This window comes from Manacus vitellinus, unplaced genomic scaffold (assembly GCF_001715985.3).
Source record: "Manacus vitellinus isolate BGI_N305 unplaced genomic scaffold, ASM171598v3 scaffold_8_pilon, whole genome shotgun sequence".
In the NCBI taxonomy this organism is placed as follows: domain Eukaryota; kingdom Metazoa; phylum Chordata; class Aves; order Passeriformes; family Pipridae; genus Manacus; species Manacus vitellinus.
In genome coordinates, this window is record NW_021940864.1 from 5159792 (window position 1) to 5178829 (window position 19038).

At 40.4% G+C, this 19038-nt stretch overlaps 1 protein-coding gene across 1 annotated transcript in view; it reads left to right on the forward strand.

Annotated features, from left to right (window-relative positions):
* Positions 1-3870: 3870 nt before the first annotated feature.
* Positions 3871-19038, forward strand: part of TP53BP2 (tumor protein p53 binding protein 2) — a 36424-nt gene continuing 21256 nt past the window's right edge. Inside the window, exons 1-5 of the mRNA XM_029965075.1 lie at positions 3871-3991; positions 10258-10405; positions 15936-16049; positions 17601-17680; positions 18620-18721. Of these exons, the coding sequence (XP_029820935.1) occupies positions 10258-10405; positions 15936-16049; positions 17601-17680; positions 18620-18721 (444 nt within the window). The 5' untranslated portion in view covers positions 3871-3991. The remainder of the gene's footprint in view (positions 3992-10257; positions 10406-15935; positions 16050-17600; positions 17681-18619; positions 18722-19038) is intronic.

A 19038-nucleotide genomic window follows, 5' to 3' on the forward strand; every position in this document is an offset into this window, starting at 1 on the left:
CCTAATTAATTTAATAGTAGGATGCTGCTGAAATGGATGGTCTTGTTCCTTTGGTTTCCATCCACACCCAAAGCCACGTATCTCTTGTAGCTTCCCCTTGAATTTAGTAAGGAGTTGGGTGATGGTTGGGTAGAAATGCTGCCTACACTAAAGGCAACGAGCAACTAAAAGACATACAGTGGAAGTGATTTGCCGTGTGGCTGCATAATCATACGTAAGGGGGCAGATTTGAGAAGACCACAATGTACCTCTCTCAGCTCACCATTTAGGTTGGCTGAGCTGTAGCAGTCAAATGGTACTTTATGCTTTCCTTAACCTCCATGTTGTCTTGAGAGTTGGTAATAGAGGGGAATTTCTCCACCATCTCTGTGTCGTCTCTCACTGCAGGGGTTAATTTGGACTAACATACATATAATTTATTCTGGCGAGGCCGAGGAGCTCACGTAACAGGAAGCCTCTCCATCGTAGCAGCAAATATGTAGAAAGTCAGATCTGATTTTGGAAGCAGTAAAGCATGCACACTGTTGTGCTGTGTGGTCTGAAATTCCTGGTTTGCATTGGTTTGGTTTTTGTTTGTCCTGAAGGTGGGTGGCTGAATAGCGTGTTCTGAGGTTACAGCATAAAGGAGATGTCAGCCTGTGGTGTGTTAAAATGCCTCTGAATTTCATGTTGTAGTAATGCGCCTTAGGATACCAAACTGATCAACCTGTGTCATGGAACAGCCCAAACAGCGTGTCCTGTGACTTTTTCCACATTGGAATTGCCTGTGTGGTTAAATGTGTCACTGTTTCAGGTGCCTGAAATGATGTATCCTCTGACCTACCTGTGCACCTCATGAGTGTTTTGGTTTGGTTGTAGATCTGTTTCATGGAGGTCGGACACAGATTTTGGCAGCTATTTTCCTGGGGGAGTGACTGACATGATGTATTTTCAAAAGTGTTTGGCACTGAACTCTATGAAGTTGCTGGATTTGGAGTAAATGAGTGTTCTATGCTTCTTTTTTTACTGACTCGCTACATGATTTGTGTTGCTATTATATTGCAAACCATCTGCTTCCTTGTTCTTTTCTTTTTTTTGAAATGTTTTAGATGGACCTTGACTCGCAAAAAAAAAAAAAAAAAAATCTTTTCTGCTTCAATACCCCACCTCCCCCATGGGTGCTTCCACCAGCACAGCACCCTGGTACCAGTAAATAGAAGGTAATAAATTAGCCTGATGTATGGGTAGACACTTGTTGTATGACAAATTTGCATTAACCTTGCACGTACTGATGGGCTGAGGTTGGAGTGCTTCCTGGTGTGAATGTTCATTGTCTTTTTTTTTGGTGAGATTATTATGTGTTGGCTGGAAAAGGAGAAAATGAGTATTTTTAAACCCAGGAAGAGTTGGTGTCTTAGGCAGTGGGCGATGTGTTGTGGGTGGCACAGGTGCCAGAATTACTGTGATAGCCTGTGTTGTTTGTGTAGGTTGTGTTAAATATGCTTTCATCCCTGACGTTGATCTGGTTTTGCTGTTCTCCGTGAAAGGTCTTGTCTCGTACTAAATCTTTTTTTATTACCAGTAAAAACACTAGGCTTTCTTTTCACTGTGAAAGTGTCCCTGTGTTTTAAGGGACTGTTTTGAGAGGTGTGATTCTCATGGAGTCCCAACAGGGCACACTTTGCATGCCCTTTTATTGGCCTCTGGCCATCTAGGAGGCCAGGAGAACCTAAAGCTTATTCCCAATGAAGGGGGGGATGGATGCAAAGCTCGAGAGCAGCGAGAGGAAATTAGTTTCTTTTTTATTTTCCTTTATTTAGTTATTGCTTTTTTCTTTTTTTTTTTTAGTACAAAGACTGCCTCTGGGTTTGACGCAAGTACAGAAAATTGGGATGATTCAGGCTTAAGCCTGAGTTCATAACCCCACTCATTATGCTTGGATGTTGCCTTGGCTTTAGGCTCTTGTTGGGCACAATGCGTGTTGCGATAGTGAAGAATGGGAGGAGGAGGAACTATAACCCCCTGTGGTTATGTTGAATGAGTTGGACTGTTTTCCACACCACGATAACTATTGTAAGAATTGCATGTTGTTTTTTTTATCTGCCTGAAAATAATATTAATTTCTTTCTCCTTGTGTACCAAGTGTCTGTAACTTGGTGCTGAATGCAGAGGCTGAGGCAGAGTCTGCCTGAAGGAGCAGGCCTCCAAAGATCCAATTCTCCTTTACTAACTCCAGGAGGAGGAGGAGCAGGCTCCAAGTAGGACACCAACAGTACAAGCCCAAACACCATGTGTAGGCTTGCTTTTCTGTCAGCTTGCAGCAGTGAAGTGTACAACAGTGCAAAAGGAGTGTCTGTAAGGAACCACGAGGAAGGATTTGGGGAGAAAGGGAAAGAGTACGGTGGGGTAGGAGGCAATTTTATTGTAGGAGAGGAGCTTCACAGATGGCAGTGGTAAGGGATCTGTCAACGTGCTGCCATGTGGTATAATATGAAGAATATATTCAGGGTTTGTTTACCCTGAATTCTTGCAGTTGTTTAACTACATTGGTGCAAATCCAAGTGTGGATTCAGGTCTGAGCAGAATGAGCTCTACGTGATGTGTTGGCAAATGTGGGTGCTCAGTAAAAGGCTGTGGTTTCCTACATGTGTTACTGAAACCAACTTAGTTTATATATCTTACAGGCTGGTTTGTTTGGTTTGTATCTTTTAGATATTGTTTTCCTACTAAATGCTGATGCAGCAAAAATTACTTGCAAAAGTATATGTGGCTTTAAAAGCTGAGTTTGCTTGAAACATTCTTACCTTGTGTGCTATGTGATATCTCAACTAAGGAGAGGGGGAGTTATGTTGCTGCTGTGCTCAGTGTTTGTCCAAAATAGTGAGCTTCATTTGCATAGACCCTTCTGGTGTTGGACTTATGGGAGGGCTTTTACTTTCCTGTGTGTGAAAATGCCTGAAGAAAAATGTCAAGTTGAAAAACATAACTTGGGTTCAAAGTAAGTCTTTGTGGGGAAAGCTCTCTTAATGACCTCATGCGTAATAATCTGCTGAAAGAGAGGGTATGTAGGTCAGGAATCCTGTATTTACCAGTCCTGAGCTTTGCCTGATAGATTTCACAAAATCAAAATGGCTAAACTAAGGTGATGATTTCCTACAAGGTTTGGCATGAAGATTGTAACTGCATCTTCCTCATTAGTAAGTCTGAATTTAGTAAGCACTGAGCTCTGTCTTTGAGGTTGAAGTCCATGAAGTAGGAGGATTGCAAACCTGCATCCACTAATTTCAGGCAGTAACGATACTTGACCAGAAGTCAGGCTGTTTTCCTTGCAGCTCTTCAGATTCCCCTAATGATGATTCAGATGCATGCCTGATAGTGAGATGTAATGTGGCATTTGTGCTGTAGTGTTTTCCCAGTTTAACTAGCCTGTACCAAAAGCAGATGGCTTTGATTCTGTTCTCTCTACATTAAGGATAAGAGGGAGAAATAAAAGGAAGCTGCTTCTTTGCTGTTTCCAGTTTATTTTCCCCATTCCCCCAAAGTGCACGTAGATCTATGTTGTATTTTAAGTCCTGGAAAAAACTGACATTTTTACCAAAGATAGAATACAAATACATGATAAACTTATCCTTAAAATAATCTATACAAGCAGAAACTACCGTGCCATTGAGAGTAAAAGCTCAATCTTGTTTTCTGCTGTGATACAATTGAAAGGGAAAAGGGCTGTGCTTTATATAGACTGGGAATAATCTGAACAATCCCATGGTGCTTCCTACTGTACTCCACCTACCTTGCATCATAACTTCCTTTCTCGTATTTATGGCCAAAAGCCAGTACAATATAAACGGAGTAGTGTATGCGGCGGGTGAGATGGCAAGGACTGAACTCCAAGCGTTTGGGTGTGGCTGTAGACAAATGTTAAACTTTACTCTGCATTTCTGTTGAACCTTTGTTGATCAGCTGAATATGAAAAGGATCAGGGATAGCAGTCATCCTGTGTGCCTGTCTTCTAGTAAGTCTATTATTATCTTTTGCTTACCTTAATCTTTCGCTTACCTTAATCTTTAGGCACAATAAGTGAGGATGTTGCCTCCTGAAGGACTGTTTTCAGGCTCTGAGGAACTTCATGCAAAAGAATCACTGAATTACTTTATTATGGTAGTATGTTTTGCATTGAATGGAGAGCTGTAACTGCACCAGCTCTGAATGCTGCTTATCAGATCAGGAAAATGTGCTGTTGTGCAGGCTGTCTTCTGTTGTTTAGAAAGTTGCATCAAGTCAGCAAAAATACCTATTTTAGCTGCTGATTTCTTTGTGGCCATCTGGGAAGGTGCAGCATCAGTGTACCCACTAGGTAAGATGCAAGACTTCCATTTAAAACTCTTTATTTGAAGGGGTTTTCTGTTTATCAGGGAAGACTCATTTATGGTTGAAGCTGTGGGTGAAAGCAGTTATTTCTTATTTGTCACCTACTTGAAATATGACAGTCTATTAATTATAAAATTTCAATATTGCTAGTTTTTCAGCTAACTAGAACTAACTTCTAAAATACATTTTAGTTCACAATGTAAATTCATAGAATCTTAGAATTGTTTAGGTTTGAAAATACCTAAAGAGTGACTTTTAATGCCTCCTTAAAAATGAGAGCTAAGAAAATGTGTTATGCAAGCTAAGACCATTATTTAGCTGTGCTAGGGAAATATAAAAACCTTGAACACTAGTAATGAGTGGTTCAAGGGTATTGGGTTTCAGTCTAAAGTGCAGCTAATATGGAATGTGGTACAGAATTATGTTATTAACTCTAATGCAAGGTAATGAAATGAATCATGATTTCCATTGGCAGTATGCTTGTTTGGCTATCAAATAATGTGATTGTCTCTGTTTTTGCCTTCTTGTACACCTCAGTTTCCCTGCCTGTAAAGTAGGAAACTGCTTGCTTGTGTCATGACTTCCTGGCCACGAGATGCTTTGAAGATGAAGAATACTATGTGAATAGATGCCACAGTTTGTATTGTATATTACGTGCTGTGCAGGAAGACTGCATAAAGTTAGGAATTCAGCAAATACTGAAAAGCAGGGTTGTTATTCTTTAAAATATATTCTCTACTTGGTTATAATATCTTACAAGGGACTGAGTTTTGCTGATTGTTGTTCATTGCTGACATTTTATGATCTGAATTAGATCTTTCACTAGAAACCTGGGGGAGGAGGGAAGTATATGCCTTTAAACTCAGGTAGCTTCAGGAATTAATGAAGTGCTTGTATTTTAATTTGGACCATGCACCATAATAGTGTTCCCCTGAATACTTGCATCCCAAATAATTGAATGTTATTAGTATTTTAGTTAGAAAATGTCCAGTCTAACATCTTTTAATACCTAAGATGTGTGACATCAGCTTTATAATAACTAAGGAGTAAGAGAAATCTTATCCTTACAGAAACACCATCAAAGCTGAAAAGTAAATTGCATTTCTGTTTTCCCCCCTTTAATCAATAATTGAAGCCTTCTGATCTAAGGAGAAGAGTGATGTGAGGCCTTTGATATGAAATGATATTTCATTGGATGGATGTAAATTGGATGGATGTGTGTCTGCTCAGGTTAGTATTCCAGATGTGTTTGGAAGCTATTTCTTCTGGTTTTGGTGCTTTTTTTGGGTGGTTTTTTTTTGTGTGTGTGTGTATTGCAACAAAGCAGGAGCCAAAATGTGGTGTGGCCATAGCCTTGCACTTCTGTAGAGTTAGCCATTCTTAAATTTTTACTTTCAGTTGAAAATGTATTTGCAGATGTTGAGATCTGTTATGTTTAATACTGGTATAATTCCTGTTGATGAGCTTAGCAATTAATAGGTCAGATTTGCAGGCAAATGTAAGGCTATTTGGGACTGCGGTGTAGAGGAGAGATGGAGGATTATAAAATAGGGTGTGACTTGCTTGATTTGATGCCCTCTTCTGTCCTCCTGCTTGGTTCCTTTCTTGTTATATTCTGTTCCTGGGTGTGCTGCCATCCAGACTTGGAGGCTGTAGTTGAGGTGATGCATGAGTAATATGAGCTGAAACAAAATTTCATGCTGAGGAGACTCAAATTTGGATTTTATTATATTTGTGTCTTAAGTGGCAGGCTTTTTTGAGACATGAAGTCCTCCTTTATGTTCAGTATTCTGCCATCCAGTTGTTTGTAAGTCATACACTGCAGTCATTCTGTGCAAGAGCTCTTTCTTCCTTTAGCTCATGTGACCTTGGTCATCTCTTTGCCCTTGGTGCAGCCGATCGAACTGCCTCGTTCGGTGGCTCCATAACTGCAAACTTTTATTTTCTGAGCTGTAGCAGAGTCAGCTGAAATCTGTGATGTGATTTTTAAAAGGAAGTGCTTCAGTAGGTACACAACACATCCCTGGTTTCTCCCAGGTATGCCACAGTACTGCAGTGCTTTCACATTTTAAAGCTTTCCAGTACCTATAAATAATGAGTTTGTCTTCGAGGTGGGGAATGAGGGGAAAATCTTTAGTTTAGAACTTACTTAGGGACCTGAGTTTGGTTTAAAAATGCTCAGTCTATATGCTGGGCATTCCTAAAACTCATTCTTTAAAAGTCTGTAGAGGAAAAAAAGCCCTGATTCAAGGTTATATGAAATTGTCAGCTATTTCTGTATTTGCCTTGATGCTGTCTTAAAGAGAAGTTCATGGTCTGACTGTGATTTGTCTTCTTCTCATTTCTTTTGTCAAGTCCTTCACTTATATCTGGCTTGAAACTGAATCTTTTTCTTTTTTTTTTTTTTTTTCCTGAATTCTTGGATGCCTGCATACAACTGTCTTAACCACTTTGGTTTTGCAGAGGAGCAAGAGGCTGCTTTGTGCTCCAGCTCGGTGAAATCTACAGGATTCCAACTTGTGAAAAGGGTGTCATGAGAGTGTTCTTATTTCCTTTGTTTTTCTTTGCCACACAGCAATGAAACTGCAATATAATCTGTTAGGGTGGTTAATGCATGTCACAGTTGAACCATTCCCAGGAGGAGGGTGAGTTCTTGGGACCTCGGTGTGAGGTGGTGCAAACCACAGCGGCCACCAAGGGTGAGGAGCAGCACCCAGAAGCCAGAGTAGGCTTTTGGTTCACATCAGTTTCTTTACCTTTTCCACTCCTCTCTGAGGAGAGACATCTCTGTGATGGATACTCCCTGGTCAGAGCTCTGAGGCCAGGTGGGGAGCAGGGTACCCCAGGAGACCTTGCAGATGTGCAGGCAGTGGTGATAAATGTGACAACTGTTTTGGTGTGAGAGGAGGAACACAACTACTTAGAGAACTTAGTCATCTCAGCATTGTCCCTGGAGCTAAAGGGGAGCAGAATGAGGTAACACCAATATCATAACCTTTTAGTTGCTTTAGACTCTAAGGACTTTGAGGTATGTTTTTAGGGAATTTGCGGGGTTTGTTTGCTTCCCCCCCCGCTTAGTTCCTAGAATATGTGGGATAGAGATAATGCAGACACTACAAAGTCCCAGAAATGGCCCCCACACAGCAGGTTTGAGTGCTCTTGGCTTAATGTATTAGTAATTATCCTGAGCATTGTGGATAGAAATGGCAACTCGTGATCCTTCCTGTGTAGTTGTCTGTATTGCTAAATCCTAAGGATTAACAACTGGATATAGACAGGCACACTGAAGAGTGAACAGCCGTGCTAGGGTCAAATTAGGTCTGCTTTGTGTATAATGCCATGATTTTTATAATTTTCTCTTAATTCCCATCTGTGAGCTCATCTTTTAAAACTAACAAATGTTATTGCAGATACACAGCCTGTGTGATTTAGTGGTGTTCTGAATGTAAGGTTGTACAGCATTAAATGTGAAGGGCTGACGTGCTTTACACACCTATATAACCCTGCTATAAAGCTATTTGGGTGCCTCTTTTGTTTTATTTTATATTCTTCTGCCCCAGTTTTTGTGATTAGGAGATATTCTTACCTGGCTGCACCTGGCATCCTTCCCTGTCAGCCTCCTCTAGAAACACTGCATCTAGAAGGTAGCATGTTCAGTGACAAAAGATTAAAGCCAAGTGTCAGAGTTCCTGCTTGGAAAGCTTTGTCTTAATTTAGGTCAGTACCTCGTTGTGCTGTAAACAGCAGAATGGTTGTGCTTGTCCCTACTATATAATAAGTGTGTGTGGTAAACTGATCCTACCTGCCTGCCTGCCACAGCTCTGGCCCACACAAAGCATCCTGGAGAGGGGAGCAGTGCTAAAACAAATTCCCTGCTGCCCGTGGTTGAGCACTGTGACCCTGGCTGGCAGGCAGGATGTTCCCCTCCAAGAGCAGGACTGTGGAGGGAGCAGCAGCCTCGGTTCAAGCTAAAAATCCTCAAGCACTGGGTGTCCTGCTCCATCTGCCTGCCTGCTCTCCACAGGGTTAAAGAGTTCACTGGGGCAGTAACCAAAATTTTGTTGCTGCCTTTGCATTTTCCACATCCTCTCTCCTAATTTCTCTCCTTACAAGCTCCAAGTTTGGTTTTTCTGTTTGTTTTTGGTTTTGCTCCCCCCAGTAGTGTGACAAGGAAGGGGTTGGGGGGAATTCAGCTATTTTCCTAAGGATTACAGGCAGTTTTGAGCTCGCTCTCTGTAGGCTTTTTCCTTTCTGAAGAAGGGTGTTTAGGAATTTATCAGAAACCCTTGTCTGGGGGAGCTGGGCAAAACCAGAGGTCAGAAATTCTGCATGCTAAGTCTGGTGCAGTGCCAGGGTCCAAAGCACTGTTTGCAAGTGTTTATACTGCCACGAGTGGGCCAAATACTTGTAACAAGACATGCTGTGTGTGGAGTGTTTTCACAGACGTTTTTAAGAGTAAAGGCAGCTTCTCTCGTAGGGGTGGAGGGTGGCTCTTGGCACTCAAAAGAGCCCTGGAAAGACTTTGGAGACATCAGGAATGTGTGTGTCCATGGTTGTATTCCAGAAGCATTCCCCAGAGTGGGTTGTTAAAACCGTGAAGCTAAATTTCGCTTTGCAGTGGCATAAAGAGTACTTGCTCCAGTGTATTTACACAAAATCACAGAAATAATGGTTCTGGTAGTGGGTTTGTTGTGGGACTTCTCATTGCTTAAATTTATTTAGAGGGATCTTTATCTCTCTCTTGCCGTGTTCGATTTTGATTCCCTTTTTCCCCCTTTTTTTTGACTTTTGGACTATTGTTTGTAATGATGTGTACCCCTTTCACCCTCTAAAAAATGACAACCAGCAAGGATTTTTCTTTTCCTGAGAAAACACCTTTCCCAGCTGTATGAAAAAGACTGAATTGTGTAGGTTTCTTTTGCTTGTAATGCTTAGTGGAGCAATTGCTTTCTGGAGATATTTGACTGATTTTTTTTTTTTTTTTTTTTTGTGTTACTGGAATTCATGTAACTAGCAACCAGTTGATGCTGAAGTTGAGAACAGGTCTCAGAAGAGAACTGATGTGAATTTTTAGCTGGCAGCTCAACTTTGATAGCAGTTTAATATTAATAGTGTATAGCAATATGGTGTTCAGTGGCAGTAATCATCAATATTTTCTATAAAATATGGCAACAAATATTTTAGAGTGGTCGTTTTGTAGTTGTGGCAGGAAAGATGCGAGCAAGAATAACATCTAGCTGTGTGGTATGTTTGAACAGAATAAACAAAAATCAAGGATCCTTCGACAGCTGTGGAGAGGAAGCCAAGTGAAATATCCTTGCTTTCCTGTGAATGGCCTTTGGGGGGACCTTGTATTAAGACTTAGACTTAGGGAATAGCAAGTTGACTTGTGTTCCTAAGAAACCTTCTGATGAAATGTGTTACAGAAATGCAAGTTATGTTTCCACTTCACTGCCTGCATAGTAAGCTCTGGTTTTTTGTTGGTTTTTTTGGGTTTTTTTGAATACTAGACCTAATTACCATTGTTTTTCACTAGAAAGAGTACTTCTGAACTCTAGATGACTGTTTCTCCTACTACTGTGTCAAATGGGTGCAGTATATACACATAGTGAGGTGGGAGGAGCTCTGGCACATCACCTTGAGAGAAGCAAGGACCAATAGGTCCAGATTTAAAACCGCCTAATCCTCCAGCAATGTAATTTTGTTAAACAGGATTACTTCTTTAATGTCTCTCGCTTCTACCTTAAAAAGAAATTTGGTTTTGTTTTGAAATCTGTACGCATGGTAGTTGATAACAAATTACGTAATTGTGTTGGAAAGAATTCATTTACTGAGAGGGTTGTGACTCCAAGCTGCAGTCTGCCTTTGTGTTATAAAGTAACTGCGTGCTGTTGCCTTTGTCTTTTCCAGATGTTTCTGACCGTGTACCTCAGTAACAATGAGCAGCACTTCACCGAGGTGCCAGTCACCCCCGAAACAACCTGCAGAGATGTGGTGGAGCTGTGCAAGGAGCCTGGTGAGAGCGAGTGCCACCTGGCTGAGGTGTGGTGTGGCTCAGGTAGGTCAGCTGGTACTTGGTGAATTACTGGGCATTCACTGCTTCTGATAAGGTAGCACACGGAGATCTGACAGAAGTGATCCTGTCCCAGAGGGTTTCTGCATTACCATTTTGTTAATTTGTCCATCAGACTGGCTGTGTGATAATGCACCCGTAGAAATGCCCACTCTGCAAAAATGAGTTCAAAGCAAAAGGAGACGGCTCAAGCATGCAGATGTTTTTATCCATGCAACCCTTCTCTGCCTTACATGAATCTCTGATGGGTTTGAGAAAGTTGTTTTCTCTTCCTCCTTCTCCCTGCAGTGGGGTCCCAGTGGCTTCTGTGGGGGTTTTGAAGTACTAAGTATTAGCAGTTGTGTGACCAGTTCAGAATCGTTTCTTTAACCTCAGAGCTATTTTCACTTGCAGTGGCAAAAGAAAACTTCCTTTTTGAGATGACACCTTCATTGTTACCAATTGTGTTAATTGAGTTTGGATGGGAAGGAGTGTGTTAGCATAATTAGTAGGAGTGACCTGATGTTGAAGTTCTCTAAAGAAAGTGGGTGGCAGGGAGGACATAGGAGCTACTTTTGACTAACCCCTATCCTTTTAAGCCTGTGGAAAAGTGGGTTGTGTTTGGTCATTTTTGTTTTTCTGTGTTCTTGCTGATTTTTGTCTTGGAAGTTCAAATCTCCCTAGCTTGCAGTGCTCCACTGGAACTGGAGAACATGTCAACAAAAAAACGAAAAGCTAAAGTATGGCTGAAGTCTCATGGCTTAAATGGGAAAGGACTCTGGACTATCTCCTGTCTCCATGGTACTACTTAGATGCTGGTAGCCATCCAGAGGCATAAGATAGATGAATCCTGGACAGGGTTTTAAGTCGTGAAAAATCGCTATGCTTGAGCCAACTTTTTTGAGATACTTTGACAAGATTGTAAAAGAATCAGATAATAAGGGCTTATATTCCTGTCTTCCTCTGCTGTTGGCTCAGGCTCACATCTGTTCAAAGAAGTCTGTGGTGAGATAGATGTTTGTTTAATAGTGTGAGGTGCCTGGGTTGTCTCTTGATATTTAGCTGCTTCTGACAGAGATGTTTCTGATATTTCTAAGTTGAAAAAATGGAACAGAATTTTTCTTTTCCTTAGGAAATAGAGTATCTTTTCATAATTAATAGTAAAGTAAAGTTGTCAATTCAGCGTGGAAAGAATTCTTTTAGGAATGTATTTTTATCATACATCTTTGTCTAAATCAACACAAAGTCTACAGTGAAAGAAAAGTAAAATAAAGGTTTAGGTAAAGCTACTGAATTTATAGTTAGCTTTAGTGCCCACAGCTTGTTAAAGAGTACAGGTGGTTGTGATGAGGGACAGGGTTTTCCTGTCCTTACTAAAGCTGGAGCCCTGCTAGAGTGGGCAGCTCCTCTCCTTGTGTTTTTTGAACCTGTATTCTTGACTGGCTTTGGAGATGTTGATGTAGAGTATGCTAGAAAGGGCAGTGAGATTGTCCTGAAATCAAAGGATAGCATCTGTAGTAAAGGAAAAGTGAAGTCTGCCAGTACTCACTGTCCAAATGGTCATGTTAAGCTGAAAAGTAAACTTCTAGGTGAGTGGGACCTTATAATAGGTAGAGGTTTATTCATATGATGAAGTAATCAGCTTCTCTGCTAGTCAAGGAGATGTAAGAAAATAAATCTGGATACAGAAACATAATGGGAAGCAGAGAATTTTTTTGAGATTAGTCTTTGCAAAGACGTCATGAATTACATGAGAACAGATATCTAAACGTTACTTGCACAGCTATTGTCATAAGACAACATTTCATCCATTTCTACAGTGAACACATTGACAATTGTTTTAGAAATCAAGTTATTCTAGTTACCTCCACTGATTCTGTCATATTTGCTAGTTATTTACTTCTGTATACAGAAATATACAGAAGGGCAGTGTGTGTAAAACTGAATACAGAGTTATTAAGGTTGGAAAAGACCTCCAAGATCATAAAGTTCAACGTTTGACTGAATACCACCATGTCAACTAGTCGTTTTTTGAACACTTCCAGGGATGGTGACTCTACCACCTCCCTGGGCAGCCCATTCCAATGCCCAACTATCCCTTCAGTGAGGAAGTGTCCAACCTGAACCTCCCCTGGTGCATTTTGAGGCTATGTCCTCTTGTCCTGTTGCTGGTTACCTGGAAGAAGAGGCCGACCCCCACCTGGCTACAACCTCCTTTCAGGTAGTTGTAGAGGGTGATAAGGTCATCCTTGAGCCTTCTCTTCTCCATGCTAAACACCCCCAACTCCCTCAGCTGCTCCTCATAGGACTTATGCTTTCGACCCTTCACCAGCTCCATTGCCCTTCTCTGGACTCGCTCCAGCACCTCGGTGTCTGTCTTGTGTTGGGGGCCCAGAACTGGACACAGGATTTGAGATGAGGCCTCACCAGCACTGAGTACAGGGGGGCAGTCACTGCCCTGGTCCTGCTGGCCACACTGTTGCTGATACAGGCTAGGATGCCTTTGGCCTTTTTCTGGCTCATGTTCAACTGCTGTCAGCCACAGCAACTCCAAGATCCTTTTCCGGGGGACCACTTTCCAGTCACTCTGCCCTGGCCTGTAGCGCTGTGTGTAGTTGTTGTGACCAAAGTGTGTGACTTCTATTGAAGTTTCAAATACAGTTTCAAGTTGTACTTGTTAATGAAAAATGCAGTAGTCGCAAATCAGTAACATTAAATACTTTAGTACTGGATATGTGCAAGTTGTTTTGGATAAAATATATCTTTTTCTTAAGCATCTCTATAACATCCAGGAACAACTATTTACAAGATATGTTTCCATGTATGTCCTGGATTTTTTTGGGGGGAGGGGGCAGCAAGGAAGAGAAATACTTTTAGCCAATCTCATTTTAGATGTCAGCGAAGTTTGCTGTTTTGTTTTACCAAGATAAGCCATGACTTCTGTTTTGTTTGCATATTACACTGAACAAATGAAACTGCTTTAAAACAAACATGGTGCAGGACAGCTAACCTTTTGGAGTAGAAACAAAAGATTTATGTTGGAAAACAACTTCTCAGACTTCAGATTACTGGGATCCTTCTTACATCGTTCCTCTCCTTTCTGACTCTTGCTCAGGAATTTTAGCTTCTGTTGTCAGACCTTATTAAGCATACTTTGAAAGATTGCTGCAAGTGTGCTTGAGGCACTCTGCTCCCTGAAGGGGGCAAGTTTACTACTCTCCCTGTCCTGCCAGTTTTGCTTGAAATTTTGCCCTGATATTCTTCAAATTTCTTGACCTTCCTATTTTTGTCAGAATTCTGTTAGGTGACTACCTTGGCCGCTGTGGAAAGCAGTCAAAAGGTATGTGTGTGTATAAAAGTTTTTTGTCTTTATGAGACAGATAGGGAATTAAAAAAGAAAACTGATTATTCTTTCTTCTTGAGCTTTCCAAATGTACATTTGTTTGGTATTTGACAGTCTCTCTGACCTTCCTTTGAAGTCAGTATTGACAGAATCCTTGTGTAAAGGGCATCTCCCTTGATTATAGAGTTTCAGTTGAGGTATTGCCGAGCTGCTAGAAATCTGTCTCATAAGCCTGCTATATATCCTCTAAGTCAGAAATCTGACAGTGGTACTGTTGATTTTTTTTGTTTTGTTTTGGTTTTGCCTTTTTTTTTCTTGAATTAAGGTTTAGCAGATGAGGAGCTTTTTTAGCTGTCTAGACAAGTAACCGCCAAGAGACTGCTTTTTCTGTAACAGTGACCTACTTGCTTATTCTGTAAAGCTAATCTCTTTTGACAGTGACTCCAGAAATTTTTCTTCCTAGATTGCTTGAGCACAGCTGCAGCATTTTCATTTAAAGAAATGCTTTTATGTTAAAAAGAGTTTTTCACATGCTGAAAACATGTTAGTAGCTCCTTTTTTTATGAAACTGAAAACATTTATACTTAATGCCAACAGTTTTTCCTGCTGAAAAGGTTATTTCATATTAAGATAGTGACTTTGAAAGACTCCATTGAATGTGAATGAACTACTCTCTGATTTCTTTTTTTCTTTTCCTCCCCTTGCATAAATAATGAAAGGAAACTTTCAACAAAAGCCGTGTCAGGAAAAATGAAACTAGTGCAAAAATGGTGGTATTTCATTTCACTCTTTGTCTCATTTCTCAGGCCAGGAACAATGTCTTCTAGTTGTCTGACATCCAGCACAAATGGGTCCAACCTGATCATGAGCCCCAATGCTGTTAGAAGATATTATGACAGTATCTTGACTGTGTAAAGTTCACTACTATGATATATTGGCCACACCATCACCATCACATTTAAAATAGGCAGAAAAAATTATGGCAAAATGTCTAGAATAGCAAAAGAAATTGCTTTTATGTGAAGATTTAGAGGCCAATAAGTAATTCTAATTATATCCTGTCTGTGAATGCCCAGCTATGAAGTATGTCAATTTTGAAAGAATGATAATACAGAAAGATAGTAGTACTGCTAAATGGAGTTGGTAGATATAGGCTCACACTAGATTTTTGTATTATCAAAAGGCAATGAGTACATCTTAAAAATAGGATATATGACTGAATCCTGAATGTGGGAATAAGAGCAGGAAAGGATATTCAGTGGAACTTGTGCATGTAACTTTTTCATCTCTGTTGTCTGAAAGACAATGGCAAGTTCTTATTGGACTCACTTTTCACTGTCTGATCATTTTTTTACTTTGAGCTGTGAATCCAAAGTAGTTCAGCTTTTCAAGGTTTATCAGAAATAGGGCTTTCAAAATGCATCTGATCTGAACTTCATGAAATTTGCTGTCCAAGAGAATGAGCCAGATCTATGTCTGACAGGAGCTGTGGGAGAACAGTTGAAGTGACAGGAGCTGTGCTGGCACGCTGAGGATCAGGCCTGTTGGGAACTGCCTGGGAGCCTTTTCGGGGTACTGAGTGCTGCTGCCTGAGCTGGAGCGCAAGGGCTGCCATCCAGCGTTGGATTGTGAGCCTTAGGAAGTTAAAGGAAGAATTCCCTCTTCCCTTAGAGTTTATCTTTGCGTCTCTCCTAATTCTCGTTGGAATTAAGAAGTAAATGAGTCCCTGTAGGAATCAAAGCAGCAGTGCCCTTGAGGAGGGTGTGGGAATGACTGAGGAATAAGTTTGTCTGGGGTACCGAAGAAGTGAGCAAAAGGTGCACCAGCACATTTCCTGTAGTGGTGAGTGGGCAAGATGATCTGCAAATACAAAAGAAAGGCACTAGAGCTGAAAGGTCTAAATTCCCTGTTTGTTTTCCCTCAGGCTTCGACAATTCCTCAACTTTTCCCTTCAGGGGTGAACTTTTAAAGGGCTGCTATTCAGAGGTGTTGGTTTAGTTTCAAAAGCAAGGAGTGATACTGTGGCTTCTTAAGGGAGAAGTAGAAATGCCTTGGGTGAGGGCAAGGATTATGTGTACCCACTGCACCTGTGTAATAACAGGTGTTCAAATGAAAGATGATGGATATTTTTGTTTTGGTATGTGCCCAAGCTATGATGGGATGCAGTAGTCAGCTGGTTTTTTACCTTTTCAGAGCGTCCCGTAGCCGATAATGAACGGATGCTGGATATCCTGCAGCGCTTTGGGATGCAGAGGAGTGAGGTTCGCTTCTTCCTTCGGCATGAACGCTCTCCCTGCCGGGAAGCAGGTACGTGTTGGTCTCAGCTGGTTCATTTGTTCAAGTCTCATTTCATTCCTCGAGGTTAAGGAAACAGCTTGCATATGTTACTTATTAATGTTCGTAGTCAGTACAGTGTTGCAGTCCCTCTTGTATGACCATTATTTTCCTATGAACCAAGAAGGCTTGCAACAGAAAACTGGCTATTTTTGTGAAGACTTCATCCTTCCTTGCCATATCTGGGAATACTAAATCCAGATTGAAATTCCTGCAGGTTTTCTAGAGTTGGTTATCCCTGCATCGTCTGAGGGTGTCCTGTGTTAAATATATTTTCTGCAGCAAAAGAGATGTATGATGGTCTCTTTTTTTAAATCTAGAAACCAAACTGTTAGGTAGTGATTTAATCTATATTTTGGGCTCAGGATGTTTCACCTGGATAATACTTTACCAGGGTGATAAACTTAGTATACTTGGTAAAAGATAGAGTTCTTCAAAGTTTCTCCTACAATCTACACATTTGCATTACTTTCAGGAATAGCATTAAATGAACGGCCTGGTCACGTTCTCTGAGAATGTAATATCTGTGCATTGTAAATTTAAATGTAAAACCTATAAAGGAAGTTACTTTCTGCTTTTCAAGGGTTTTCTGTGCATCCTACATTTATCTTTTCATTAGAATCTTTAAGACTTTTACTTTTAAAACAGTCTACTGGATTCTTCTTCATCTTCTTTTCCTGTTTTCATCCTTAGTAATCGTCCTCAGTGTTGGAAATACTGCATTTCTGTTAAGTGGCTTTGTATCCAGCATATTTTAAATGACTAAACTTACCTTGATGTTTGAAATGTGTACTGATGATAGAATGAGTGCACGAAAAGCTGAAGCTGTGCCATTTCTACCTACTAAGGATCTTACAGAGCAGTTTAGTTGTCAAGATGTATTTTTTCAAGTCCAGGGTGCTTGTAGTATTAGGATTATTGTCATTTTATTGGCCATAGCATTGCTAAGCAATATATTTGAGCTCTGCAGTTAATCTCACAGAAAGATGGTCTTTAAATAGGTATCAAATGGGCAAGAAGGTAGCAGTCATGGCTTCATCCTGTAGTACATGTATGTCCTACAGGGAAATGAGTTTGGTATTTGGTATCTGAACACTGTTTGTATGTAATTTGATAGAATCATTAAAGTAGAAGTCTAGTTAAGTAGCATCTTTACTGACACAATGACTGCTAAGAAGAGAAAAAAAAATGTGCTTTTAAACTATGTATCTATAATACACACTTACTAGAGGCAGACTGCCTGTTCACCACAGGATAAATACTGAAGTAGCCTGCTTGTTGGTTAAGCTGTTTTTCTTTGTCTGTTTTTTTTTAACAGAATTATAGTTTAAAATGTTGTCATCAAACAGCAACCATAAAAATGTTTTATGTCATGAGTTAAGTTTATCTTAGTGGTAAACATGAGAAGAACAGGTGTTTAGAATCTAAACCATAATGATTGTACTCCTTTTGTAGTGAATGCTATGTCTAAAAGGATAAGAAAAATCTTAAAATACCTTACCATCTTTGACTATTTCTATCTAGGGACTGGACAAAGGTCTCAAGATCCAGCCTTCAAAAGAAATGGTGTGAAAGTGCCTGGTGATCGAAGAATAGAGAATGGAGTAAGTCCTTGATGCAGTGACCAGTATAGTGACACTGGAGGCTTCCCCTCTTTGGAGATAATGGTGCAAATCCTACCATGGAAACTAAGAGATTATTTTGGAAAGGTTGCTAATGACTGCTCTAAAATTGACACAAAGCCTCTAGCAGTTTTTATCGTGGCTTTCTGTTTTTAAGATGTCACTGAGATCTGTAGGCTACCATCTCTCTGCTTGTACAGGTGATGCCAGAGCAGCAAATTGAGCATACTTCCCCTCCTCTACTCCCATCAAAAATTTTTTCTCATGCCACTTGAGTTTAATGTTTCTGTCTCTCGGTTTTGTGTCAGAGATTTCCTAGTTCCAGATTTCAAGATGAGACCATTTAGTGTTTCCACATTGAATTCCTTGTCTGACATTTCTTCTCACTCCGAAAGATATAATTATGGATATGAGATTGAATCTTGATTTCAAAAACGTGTGAACGGATAACTAATAATAGTTCTGTCTTAAAGTGGTGTTTCCCCCTTGCCCAGCTATATTTAAACTTTCCATTTTCTTTGACTTACGTTGAATTGCAGTGATCCACCTACGACCACAGATCTATCCTGCCATGTGCTGAGCATTCTGGGCTCAGTCAGTCAAAGCTGATTCATGCTGAACTTAATTATAAAGTGCTCTGAAATACCTCCTTAAAATGCTGCTGGGATTTTGCTAGAAATATTAATGTTCCAAGAGATGTCATCCTTTGTGGGTTGCTGAATTGGGCTACACATGCATAAGAACTTAAAAGTATTTATTCTTTTACTATTAAAAGGTGGCATTTTGAATTATTTTATTGAATATTCGGTGGGTTTTATTTTTAAAGACTTTTATCTTACTTTTCTGCAGTAGCTCTGTTGAGTTACATACTAGCCACATCAAAAATTCTAAACCTAAAATGCTTTGGGTTTTCTTTGACAGGTGAGTGCTCCAAGGATGGACATGACACTGGCTGAACTTCAGGAAATGGCATCCCGCCAGCAGCAACAAATCGAAGCTCAACAGCAGATGCTGGCTAACAAGGTGAGTTTGGAATTAGATTGTTTACAGCCAGGAACAAAGGTGTAGTAAGAGTCACGTGAGGTTGAGAGAGGGATGGGAATTTGTGTTTCTTCACCTCTTATAACCAGAGCCCTTTCTTTGGCTGCCTGTTTTTAAATTTGAAAGTCAATCTATGCAAATACCTAGTAGTAAAACATTAAAATAATGCCAGTGATAGAAGTGACCCTATAGCTTCCTGAAAGGATAGAGCACATAACATTAATGTGTTGTCATTCATCTTGGTGGCTCTGTCAGCTTTATTTGTGCTCCATGTGGTGACCAGCAATTCACCAGTTTGA